The following is a 12,855-nucleotide window of genomic DNA, read 5'->3' on the forward strand; positions in this document are numbered from 1 at the left end:
CATTTTTATTCTTTTGCTTTTTTTTTTTCTTCTGTAGCTTGTGTAGGAAAGGGAGAAAAGCAAAGACTGGGTTCTCAGATATAGTTCCTAACTCAGTATCTCCATCTGCCATCATCCCTGGGCCTCAGTTTCCTTGACTGTTAATAGATAAGGGCCCGTGTGTCTAGAGTCATGCTCAATACAGGCTCTCCAAACAGGAACTGGATCACTGGCTCTTACAATTCACAATCCTTTGCCTGGGGCTTTCGTTGGCAGGGACAATCAACACAGAAGTACTTATAAGTTGACCCAGGACACTTTCTAGGGAGCCAGCGCCTTGCTGGGCACACTCCCTGTCTCCTTGGCCTTGAGTCATACATGACCTCACTGAAACACCATTACATGCTCTCTGCCAACTCTCAACAAGGAAGGTCTGGACTGTCACCTCCCAGCTCCCCTCCCAAAAAATCCCAGCCTCTGGGCTCCAGCGTGCTGAGTTCACCTCATAAACTCAGCTAATGGTTACCACATGCTGCTGAGGGTCCGCGCCCAACCCCACCCCTCCACCCCTGCAAGCTCCCCAGATCCAGGGGTGTCCGATCCTTCCTCAAGCAGATCCTTCCTCAAGCAGGCTCTTTTTCCAAATCCTCCCACAGCACAACGGGAAGCTCCCGGTGCTGTGGTCCTGTTGGCCACGCATGACCTTGGACGCCTCTCCAAAGCCATGTCCACTCCTCAGAACAGGCTGAGTGTTTGCGTCGCACGGTGCCTCCGGTTGCTGGGAATTGCAAACTGGATCGCGCGCTTTTCTCCTTCCCAATGACAGCAACTTGGCTCATCTCCCCAGTCCCAGAGTCCCTGACTTGGAAGCAGGGAGGCTCCCGGGACTCACAGAGGGGCGTGCCCACCAGCCCTCAGCTCGCGGATCCCTCTGTTACGGCTGGGCCTGCGATGCCGGGGGTCGCCACACCTGTCATTCCACCGGCGGGATTGGAGGCGCAGCCCCGGGGGTCTCCCGTTGAGGGAATAGGCACCGCCCCGCCTGAGCACATCCCGCAGACAAACCCGCCAGGGAAGCGCGTGCCGAGACGGCGCGCCGGCTGCAATCCCCGCTGCGGGTCCCTAGGGGGCGCAGCGGGCGCGGGAAGTCGCTCTGGGCCCCGGCACGAAATTGCAAGCGGGCGGGCGCGGCGAGTTTGAAAACAAGCGAGCACCGTGGGGGCGGGTCCCAGGCGCGAGAGCCGCCGGGCTCGGCCAATCAGAGGCGGGCGGCGGGCGCGGGCGGCGCGTGCGGCCGGGCTGTGAATGGGGCGCGGCGGTCGCGGCGGCCGAGGCGAGAGCCGGCGCGCGGGCGGGCGCACTTTCTCCTCAGCGCCGGGCGGGGGCGGCGGCGGCGGCAGAGGCGGCGGCAGAGGCGTTCTGCTCAGCTCCCCTCAGAGAGCGCTGCGGGCCCGGCGCTAAGCGGCTGCGAAGAGCGAGGGCGACGTGCCGGGCATTTCCCCGCTCGCTGACAACTTCTCCTCGGCCCGGCTCGGGGTTCATCGGAGCCCGGACGCCGCCCCTCCGCGCCCGCCGCTGCCTCAGCGGGGCTGCTCGCTCCCGCCCGCCCTGCCCGTCCCGCGGCGCCCGGGGGTGGCGGCTCCGCGGCATGGCCCGCGCCCGGCCCTCGGTGGCGGGCGGCGGTGGCGCGGCGCCCCCTGAGCGTGCGGGGCCCGGGCGGCCGCGGAGGAACCGGACCGGCCAGCACTGCGATCCCGAGCGCCCCGGGCTGCGATTGGAGCCCCAGACCCCCGGGCCGGGCGCGGGCCGGCGGGCGGCAAAGTTGAGGCCGAGCCGCGGGCGGTGGGCGCTGCTGTTGCTCCAGCTGCACTTGCTGCGGGCGCTGGCGCAAGGTAGGTGCGGGCCTGGCCGGGGTGACACCCTTCGGGTGGGTGGACTTTTGGGCGCCGCCCGGGATGGGCTTTAGGGGTGCGCGGTCCGGGGCGGACTCTTGGAGCGCGCGCCGCCCGGGGTGACACCCCAGGGGTGAACTTTGTGGGCGCCACCTGGTCTGTATTAGGAATGGGTATCTCTGAGGTGACTTTGCAAGTGGACACCTATGGGCTGGGCCTCGGGGTGCACAGTCGTGGGGTGATACCCTGGAGTGTGCTTTGTGGGTACCGCTTGGGATAGGCTATGTTGTGAGCGGACACCTCTGGGCTGATTCAGGGCTGCACAGTCTTAGGGTCACACCTTTGGGGCGTACTAAAATATGAGTGGGCATCCCTGAGGTGACTTTGCAGGTGGGCACCTCCGGGTTGAGGGTTAGGAGTGCACAATCTTGGGTGACACCTCTGGGTGGACTTTGTGGGCGCCACCTGGTCTGTATTAGGGATGGATATCTCTGAGGTGACTTTGCAAGTGGACACCTATGGGCTGGGCCTCGGGGTGCACAGTCGTGGGGTGATACCCTGGAGTGTGCTTTGTGGGTACCGCTTGGGATAGGCTATGTTGTGAGCGGACACCTCTGGGCTGATTCAGGGCTGCACAGTCTTAGGGTCACACCTTTGGGGCGTACTAAAATATGAGTGGGCATCCCTGAGGTGACTTTGCAGGTGGGCACCTCCGGGTTGAGGGTTAGGAGTGCACAATCTTGGGTGACACCTCTAGGTGGACTTTGTGGGCGCCACCTGGTCTGTATTAGGGATGGATATCTCTGAGGTGACTTTGCAAGTGGACATCTATGGGCTGGGTTTCAGGGGTGCACAATTTCGGGGTGACACCCTGTGGTGTACTTTGTAGGTGCCTTCTGGGATGGGTTATGTTATGAGCGGATACCGTTGGACTGAGTTTTAGGACTGTACAATCTTGGGGTTACACCTTTGGTGTGAACTATTTTATGGGTGGACATCCCTGAGGTGACTTTGCAGGTGACTGACTACCTCAGAACTGAGCTTTAGGGTTGCACAGTTTTGGGGTGACACCCCTGGGGTGGAGTATGGTGACACCCCTGGGGTGGACTCTTGGAGTGGGCACCACCTGGCATAGGCTGTATTAGGAATGGACATCCCTGGGGTGGACTTTAGAAATGGATGCCTCTGGGTTAGGCCGTGGGGTGTGAAATAGTAGAGCGCACATTCCTGGGATGGACTGTTTGAATGGACAACCACTTAGATTATAGGAGTATGCACCTCTGGTGGACTTTAGGGTTGACACTACTGGGGGGAGGGGTGGATCCTGTGGGGTGTGTTCAGCCTGGAGTAGGCTATGGATAGATATCTTTGGGGTGTACTTTAGGGATGAACACTACTGGACTAGATAATCTTGACACGGGCTCTGGGGATGTTGGCACTTTGGATGGATTCTATAGATGGGCACTGCTTGAGTGGACAGCTTTGGGATGGACTCTGGGGGTGCACGCCGCCTGGGATGGATCTTCCAGGGTAGACGTTGTGGGTGTGGCCTGGAGTGGCCACGGAGTTGTGGGTGCCCCTCGGTGCAGCGCTGGGAACTTTGCAAGCCTTTAGGGTCTCCCACCCTCTGAATCGCCAGATCAGGTCACTAGGTCTGGAGGCAACTAAAGGGTTAATGCGGTGTGCCTCTAATCCTCACTGCTCAGGGAGCTCGCTGACACTAAGTAGCTGGAGAATGTGTCCTGTGTGTTGTGTGTTGCATTTTCTTTCTCTCTTTCTTCTTTTTAAAATCGGAACCCTGGAAGAACCTTTAAAGTTGAGCCCTAGCCACCGAGGCTTCAAAGAACGCCCAGCGCGTCCTATTGCACTGATTAAATACGAGCTGATTCGTATCTGAGTCTGCACCACAGAGTCTTGTTAACGATGAGTGACATCCGCGGTGGACTTCAAATATCAAGTGCCAGTCAGCACCCTCTCCCCCCTCTCCCCAGGGTTGCCCCCGCCCCGTCCTGATGCCTCACCCCAAGTGGGTGCCTTGTACTCCCGTGGAGCCAAACTTTGAGAGCCCACAGTTTTGCCTCTAGGGTTTGTTTTTCTCCCTTGTTTGGCTTCTGTTTGGAACGCGGAGGTGTTCTCTAAAATAAGGAAAGGGGATCTGTGGATTCCAGGTGACCTTTCGCAAATGGAGATAGAATCTCTCTCGAAAGAGCTTTCCCTCCTAAATCTGGATTTCCCCTGCTTAAACCTGAAGCGTACATGTGCCAGTAAGCTTCCTCTTGCCAGGGGAGGTGGCTGGTCTAAAAACAAAACCCAGATATAATCGTGTTAACATGACTTTTGATGGAGTCTTTAAAACAGATTGGTGAAACTGGTTTGCTCTTGGTAGTTTAGAAAAATTAACTTCATTGCTTGTATCATGAGTATTTGGAGATGGGAGGAATTAGGAATATTATAGTTAAAATACGAAGATCCCTGTTCTGTGCTATATATGCCGAAAAGTTATGTGCGGTAAAAATTGATTTAAATGTAATACTTAAAAGTCTGACTTCAAGCCTGGTGTTGGTGGCTCACACCTTTAATCCCAGCACTGGGGAGGCAAAGGCAGGGGATCTCTGTGAGTTTGAGGCCAGCCTGGTCTATAGAGCCAGTTTCAGGACAGGCTCCAAAACAATACAGAGAAACCCTGTCTCGTAAAACAAACAAACAAGTCTGACTTCAGAATTACAATTAAATTGTAATTAACAGGAACCTAATAACTTACTATTCTTATTTGACCATAACTAATGTTATTTGTGGCAGCCCTGTTCCCCTTAGGTTTTGATGAGTGCCCCCTTTCATATTTTCTACATGGGAACAAATCTCTGTGTTTCTGGTTACTTTAACACCTTTGCACCTAACATACTCATTTCACTTTTGTGTGTGTGTGTATGTGCCACTTTTTACCTGAGGAGAAGAAAAAAACGTTTACTGATTGTGTAAGAAGGAATCTGTAGTTTGTCAGAGGAACCAGGTTCAAGTGAAGAAATCAAGATCACTTAGGATGACCTTCAGAGATGGAGTCCAGTTTTCCTTCTCAAAAGTGAAAGTGACTTGGCAGTCACCTATATGTTTGAAGCTTGGCACACCCCTTTGAATGGTGGGAAAGATTTGCTAAAGCCCTTGTTTCAAGGTGTATCAGAGTTTATCAGCTGCACCTCCAAGGCCATGTAAAGTGCTGCCCTTTCACAGTTGCAATGTTAGTGAAAATCAGTAATTTATAAATACATGTACTAAGGCAACAGCCATACTTTTCAAAGAGAGGACTCTTTTATTACTTCTTGCCAATAAAAACATACACCAGTTTCACATTTATATGGTGCAAGAAAGTATGCAGACCTTTTAGTGTAAAATTTCAAATAGGTTGTCACAAATTTTAAATTCATCGACAGGTTTCTGTTCTTTGTGCTATGTGAAATGTGTAATATATCCATCATTTTTTATATCATATTGAAAATTCATATTACAGAGGAGATGTCACCATTTGACAAAACCTCATGTATCTTGAAAATGAAAATTCCGGTGCTGCTGTCGAGATTTCTGATGAGATGATGAGTTGGTCATATGCACAGGAATGCATTCTCTAGAATCTTATCAGATAAAATGTAACATTTTGCATGGAACAGTTACCACTAAGTTGAAACTGTCATAATGCCATATTGATACTGTGTATCTATCTAAGGTCATTCTAATTCCTCTGTAGGCTTTTCCTCTTAGGATACTTCTTATGGGTGGTCATGATTTCTAGCAGACAAGGAGAGCTGGCTAAAGTTACAAGCAGGGAATATATTTCTGACCATGATGTGAAGCACCAGGTTTGGATCTTACAAATGTAACTTCAGTGTACACTGCAGTTCCTTCTCTGAATGTGGAAATGGAAACCATATACTTAGCTTATTAGTGTATGTTTAATGGTTCATGACTCCTCTGGATCCCTAAATGCCATGCTGTTAGTTCTTGAAGACAGGTGGCAATGTGTGCTTTCTTTATGCTGTGCACCAAGTATGAGTGGTTTGGATAGAGGGTTTCAGAGGCATAGGTATAGGGACATCTTGGGCTGGAGAATTCTGTATCTCTGGACCTGGAGAGATGGCTCTATTGATAAAATGTTTGTTGGGCAAACATGAAGAACTGAGATCAGATCCATAGCACTCACTTAAAAGTCCCCATGACCCTAGCACAGAGGGAGGGGAGATCCCTTGAAGCTGCTTGGCCAATCAGGTTAGCAGAATTTCTAAGCTTTGGCTTCAGTGAGAGACCCTATCTCAAAAAAGTAAAATGTTTCCACTCTCATGGATCTGTTCTTCTCAAACACTGGTGCCCATTAGAATTGGGTGGGCATTTGTGGTATGCAGAACCAGCTCATTTCTGGTGAGCCACCAAGTGCTTTCCAGGTTACTCTCATATCCACTCTCATTTAAGAATCCCTGACTAACTTGCTTTGTTGTCTCACTCCAGTTACCAGTTGACTTTCTGGAAACTTCTCTAAGCCAGTGTTTCACAGCTTGGCTGCACACTAGAATCCTTTGGGAGCTTTGAGGCAGGATTGGACTTCTAGGCTTTGTTGATTTGAGGTTTGACCTCAGTATTAGCATCTCAAGACTCCCCAGTTGGTTCTGATGATTATTAGTCAGGTTTGGGAACCACTGTTCTGTGCTACTCTATTCCCCTTTTAATCTTGTTCCCAAGCCTTCAGGTCCTAGTTGTTTTTATGGGCCTGGAATCTGTGTTTGATCAAACCTTGCACAGATCCTGAGCTCATTTTCTAATCAGCCCTTTTAGTTTGCATTGTGTTCCTTGCTAATGAAACTGTTCAGCACCTGACTTGTGCAACTCCTAGGATTGCATTAGAATCATTAGTGACATTTATTTATATGACAGGTTTCCTGTGACCCAGGCCTCACACACAAACTCACTGTGTAGCTAATGATGACCTTGAACTTCCTCTTGCTTCTATGTCCTGAGTTCTTGGATTCTGTGACATGTACTGTCATACCCACTTTATTGCTAGTGAAAATTAGAGAAGACAGTTGTCTAGACTTCACCCTAGACCTGCTAGATCTCAGAAGAAGAATATATTTTAAAAGGTTCTGTGTACTGTATGGCTCAGTGGTTAAGAGCGCATGCACGGCTGCTCACAACCATCTGTAACTCCAGTTCCAGGGGATCTGATGTTCTCTTCAGGCCTCAGAGGGCATTGCACACATGTGGTGCACAGGTATATGTTCAGGAAAGACACCCATACACATTTTTAAAAAAGAGGGGTTCTACATGTGAGATTATCATATTCTGTTTCATTCCTATCCTTGTGTTGCTGATCCCATAATCTCACTGAATTTGCTGGCACTCTTACCCCTGTTTTCCTGTGGTCAGAGCCACTTTCCTCATGCCATTTCCCAGCTGTGGGTAGAGTCTGCTAATTATCCTTTCTGCCACTTGTTTGATGGAGAAATAACAAAGCAGTGTTAATTGAGGTCATTACAAGCCTTGCCTCCCTTTGAGTTCCTATTGTTTTCCATTAATCCAGATGCTCTTTGTGTCCCCTCTTCCTCTTACCCTCTGAACCAATTCCTTAGTTCTGTAGTTTGATTTTGAGCTGGAGCATGGGCTCCAGACCATCTTGCTTCACTAGAGTCTTGTACTTATTGCTCAGACACTGAATTGAAACTTTCCATATCACTGCACATTTGACAGAGGGCCACTAGTCACTTGATTGGGTAAACTATTGTCCCTTTCTATGAGGTCTTCATGTAACCACTTTAATGTCTCTTATGAACTGAGCACTAAGGATGTTTATTCTTCACACACCTCCCCTTCCCTCCTTTTAAAAAGTTTGTGTGTGAGTGTGCATGTACTACAGCACCAGTGTGGAGGACAGAGGGTAACTTGTGAGGATTGGTTCTCTCCTTCCACCATGAGGATGCCAGGGATAGACCCCAGGTTGTCAGGTTGGTGGCAAATCCCTTGTCCACTGAGCTTTCTCACAGGTCAGAACCACTCTTGAGAGAAGGTAGCACTTTGTTTTTGTGTGTGTGAGGATCTAGATGTGGAAGTATTAACTGATTTCTTCAAGGCTCCAGGAGGAGTACTGGTGGAGCCTGAAAAAAAGACCTGATCCAGGATCTGTTAACATAGCTTGGGGCTCCCTGTAACCTGTGCCTTTGGAAGGAGGGAAGAAAATAGGAGCATTGTGATCCATGATGCAGAAAGATGGGTGAAACTATAAGTACTAGACTGACCTGACCGTGACTTTCAGTTTACCTCACAGTCATGATCATGAGCCAATAGAAATCACATTAGAGAATTCTGAGGATAGAGAAGTGTGTATACCCCCTTCTGTGTATCCAAACCCTGTCCCCCAATAGAATAGTTGTTGCCATTTTGGTATTCCTTCACTCCACTCATTTTTCTTTTTACGCTATAACTTGAACTCCAGTTAAGTGGGCAGTCTGCTGTCACTCCAGGATGGACCCCTGGGAGTAAACATGCCATTTTTTGGAGACCATTTGAAAAATATTTTTTTCTACTTTTATGTCCAATGATTTTAAGACTTACAGAGGTGGAGCATGTTAGGCACCAGTAGATCTTTTAGTTACTGTTTTGTTGTATCATGTGCATTCTCTAACAACAAACAGTTAAATTCAGCCACCTGCTGGGCCTGTACCCAGCTGGGAAGTTCTGTATCCTAAATACTGGCTTCAGACAAAGTGGAGACTGCAAATGAAGCTGCTGTCTAAATGACAACAAACTTTGCAGTTAACTAAATTTTATGTTTCCATTCTAAGAGTCCTTGTGTCTTTGTTGCCACATGGGATTTGAGCCTCAGGTTGTATGGCACTTTTCTGCCTGCTTCCGTCATTGTTTAGGGCTTTTCACAGGTCAGGGTAGTGATAGCCACTCCCTAAAATTATATCATGGAATGGGCACAGGGTAAGGAGGGGCACTGAATTTGTGTAGGCTCTGGCTTAGGAGTTTCTATACAAAAGTGAAATTGAGAGAGAGGACACCATGAGTTCCATGCTGAGGGTAGTTTTGAAAATAGTTTGAAAAGTGAGCTACAGAGAGTCAATGAATTATTTAAAAATAAAAATTTAATATGCATGTCATTACTCGGTTAAATACTTCTAGTAAGCAGCAATGCATATAAGCATTCTAAGTTCATATTGTTTCATTTAATGTAATTAATTTGACCAGCATTTCTACAAGACATTAGAAATTCTGCCTAAGGTTTGCATCTCTTTTTAATAAGAATGTATAAATATTTGTAGTCTTAGTCCCAGGGGAGAAAGTATTTTGTCAGTTAGGACTGTCATTCTGGCACTTCCTTCCATTCATGGTAACACATAGAAATCACTGTGATAAGCTTTTCAGTGGATCTCTGGAATGCAGAAGTCTGTTCTTTTTTAATAGATACTTTCCTGCTGGTTACAGGTTTTACACCTGAGGCCTTCTGGATAAATTGTTAGTTTTGTTTGTTTGTTTTTTCTTTTTTGAGACAGGGTTTCTCTGTATTGTTTTGGAACCTATCCTGGAACTAGCTCGGCAGACCAGGCTGGCCTCAAACTCATAGAGATCCATCTGCCTCTGCTTCCCGAGTGCTGGGATTAAAGGCATGTGCTACCAAGTCCTGGCCGAATGATTAGTTTTACAGCTTCATGACATTAACACTGTTTTCTCTCCAAAACAAACAAACTCGGGAGCATTGCTGTATGTTTATATGTTTGCTAGTCTAGCTTGTACAAGGTTTGGCCCATGCCAAACAGCTCCAGTGCTAGAGGCTGTAGCATCAGCTTGGCCCCATCTCCTGTGAGCATTGTGGGAATGAGAACAATTTCTCTAAAGCTTTCCTAGAAGCGTGGCTGTGGCAGGTGGAAAAAGTGTTGGGCTAAGTGTCTGTAGCCCTGGCTTTTATCTCAATCTGAAACCACCTTGCAGTTTGAGCAAGTCTGCTAGCCTCTCCAGATTCTATTTTCCCACCTGTAAAAGGTGGGGGTGGTAGGAGCTTAGACTAGTAAGTAAGTAGATGTTCTGAATCGTTCTGCTCTAATTCTCTCCTCTTCCATGTTGATAGCCTTTCTCCGTGTCTCCAGTCTCTCTGAGTGTGCCTGCCGTCTGGGATTCTGTAGCTCCATATGTATTAGCACCTAGGAACTGCTTCCTTTTGTTTCACTATTGTCAGGGTATATATATGTAGTGTTGAAGACAACTGGTGCAATGTAATATTTCTCCTTAGGTGCTGCTGTCTAGCATGTGATAGATTTACTACAGCCTGAAAATGGTTCATGCTCAAAATTTTAGGTTCTGTAAAACAAATTAGTGTTGTAATTTATCAGTGTAAGCCTGAAGTTTGGAGAAATAAATATTCTTAAAATAGGAGACATTTATTTATCTAAATGGCTGGAAGAAGAAAGAGCATGACTAATCTAAATCTGGTGGCAATTAATGCAGTGAGGAATTTAAACAGAGATGGAATAATGATGGCCATGAGGATGTTTAGATTTACTGGACAGTGACCATCAGTAATTTTAAAATTAGCTCTAGAATAATTTTTCACTTTAAACAGGATTAGCTGCCATTCTATTGACATACAGTGTCTAGAGAAGTTAATAGCTATCAATTAAATAATTCAAGTTCTTGACAACTGACTTGTCAGTCAAGTAAATTTATTAATTGTCCTGTGGAAATTAGTTTATTGAACATTTGGTAAGACTATGTTTTCTTCAGTATTTTAAGAAAATTAGTTGTGTTTTTATGTATGTGTATATATGTTTGAGTACTATGTGTGTTGGTGCCTTTGGAGCCTAGAAGAAGGCACTAGATTTTTTGAAGTCAGAGGTGCAGGGTTATGAGCATCCTGATATGAATACCGAGAATTCTGTTCTCCTGGAAGAGCAGCAAGCATCTCTAACCTCTGAGCCAACTCTCTAGCCTCTTGTAAGGAGTAAGGTTTTTCCGCCCGCCACTGGTCTTGTTCCACCGCTGCACCAGCACCAATTAACACACTGAGACTCTGTATTTGATATAATGCTGTTGGCCAGGTACTAGTTTCTTATTGGCTAGCTCTGTCTTAATTATTAATCCATTTCTGTTAATCTATGTATTTCCACGTCGTCTTATTTGACCGGGGAGTGGGGCCGGTGTCTGGTCTCCTCGGTCTCTCCATCTTGACTCTTCCTACTTCCTCTTTCCTCCTTCTCTCCTAGTCCCTCCTCTCTTGTTTTCCTATTGGCCAACAGTGCTTTATTCATTAACCAGTATGAGAAACATATTTACAGAATGACATCTCCCATCAGCCTCTTCTGAATGTTACTGATTTTACTGTTTTTATTTAAATCTTATTATTATTGTGTATATGTGCACATATATATGTGTGTGCATGTGTGTATCAGCACACACCTGTGAGCATGTGTGGTGGCATGTTTATGCTCAGCATGCCTGCAGAGGGAGAAAACAACTCTCAGGAGTAGGTTCTCTCTTCTTACTGTGGTTTCCAGGCATCAGTCTTAGGTTGTCAGCCTTATACAGCATACACTTTTACCCGATGAGCCACTTCACCAGCTAGATTTTACTATGTTTAAAAACAATTATTATTTTAAAAAGGAAAAGGCTGCTTCTGGGGATGTGCACTTTTAGTTGATGGACTACAGGAAACTCTGGAACTAATTGTGATAGGCAAAATTGTCCTCAGGTACAATGTTTTATTGCCTTTCTCTCTTTCAGAACTTTTTATATATTCTGTACCCAATGAGAAGTTTAGAAGCTTAATTTACAAAGATGAATGGTCTTTATAAAATAAAAACAAAAATAGTGGTAACCACCAGGGAATGAATGAGCTCTGAGAGGAATATGGCTATTTGGGGAACTTCAGCACATAGTTACTTTTAATAATAGTTGGTGGTGGTCATTTAGTCACTGAATCTGGGAATACTTGTCGGGTCTGGGGTAGGAAGGGATTTTGTGTTACACAGGTATAACTGATGATACTTAGGCAAGAATGACCTGCTCTATAGAGTTATCTTGTGTGTGTTGGTGGCTTCTTTGTGAAAAAGGCCTGTTTTCAAACTGAAGGGCAGTTGCAGCTTGACTATTTCCAGGTGGTAGGTGTGATGCAGGAGAGACTGAGATCATTCCTGACTAAGTTTTTCTATAAGGTGCAGGGCATCATTGGATTTACACATGAACCACCAGATGGCAACAGAAAAGGTGTTTGTATAGGATGCAGTTGTTCCCACAGCTTTACTTGTTTCTGTGGCACACCATCTCTCAGTATACTTATATATGCATCTATGGGCTGAAAAACACCAGGAATTGATAACACTTGGCAATGTTAGATCACAATCAGGAAGCTGAATAGTGGTGCCATGTCACTAGAAAAAGATTTTATTTATTTTACATGAGCACATGTATTAATCATTCCCTAAGGAGACGAGCTTACAGGGATGCAATTTGATCATTTCCATCATTGTGTAGTTCATGTTTCTGCTCTGTACTGTTATTCAGCTTTCCTATAGCTCTCAGTTAAGCAGAAATGATTTGCAGAATGTTAAACAAACAAACAAACAAACATGGCTCTTACCCCAAAGCATTTTTTGTAACACCTTTGAAAGGAGGTCATGAGCTTATAAATGTTGAACATACTTATGTATTTGCTGGATAATGGTTCTTTTGCTTTAAGTAGAATATGTTTTGTTTTTGCCTCACAGGCTTAAATCCCCCCCCCCATTTAACTGTCATCTTGGCTCTTTTATAGGCTTTTTCTTAGGCAACTCTCCTGTGTACAAAGTAGAAACTCAGCCCAAATTTCTTCAGGACAAAAATAAAAAAGATTTTATTGGAAGTATCCAAGGGAGTCACAATATACCTAGCAGGATGCCACTTTGACAGACTTGGACATGTTCAAGACTTGTATTTTCTTCAGGAATAGTATGAGGCTCTGGGTTTTAGTCAT

General features: G+C 46.4%; 1 protein-coding gene across 1 annotated transcript in view; it reads left to right on the forward strand.

Moving 5' to 3' along the window:
* Nucleotides 1-1,309: 1,309 nt before the first annotated feature.
* Sdk1 (sidekick cell adhesion molecule 1) overlaps nucleotides 1,310-12,855 on the forward strand; it is a 920,228-nt gene continuing 908,682 nt past the window's right edge. Inside the window, exon 1 of the mRNA XM_051205538.1 lies at nucleotides 1,310-1,871. Within this exon, the coding sequence (XP_051061495.1) occupies nucleotides 1,628-1,871 (244 nt within the window). The 5' untranslated portion in view covers nucleotides 1,310-1,627. The remainder of the gene's footprint in view (nucleotides 1,872-12,855) is intronic.

This window comes from Phodopus roborovskii, unplaced genomic scaffold (assembly GCF_943737965.1).
Source record: "Phodopus roborovskii unplaced genomic scaffold, PHOROB, whole genome shotgun sequence".
Taxonomy (NCBI): domain Eukaryota; kingdom Metazoa; phylum Chordata; class Mammalia; order Rodentia; family Cricetidae; genus Phodopus; species Phodopus roborovskii.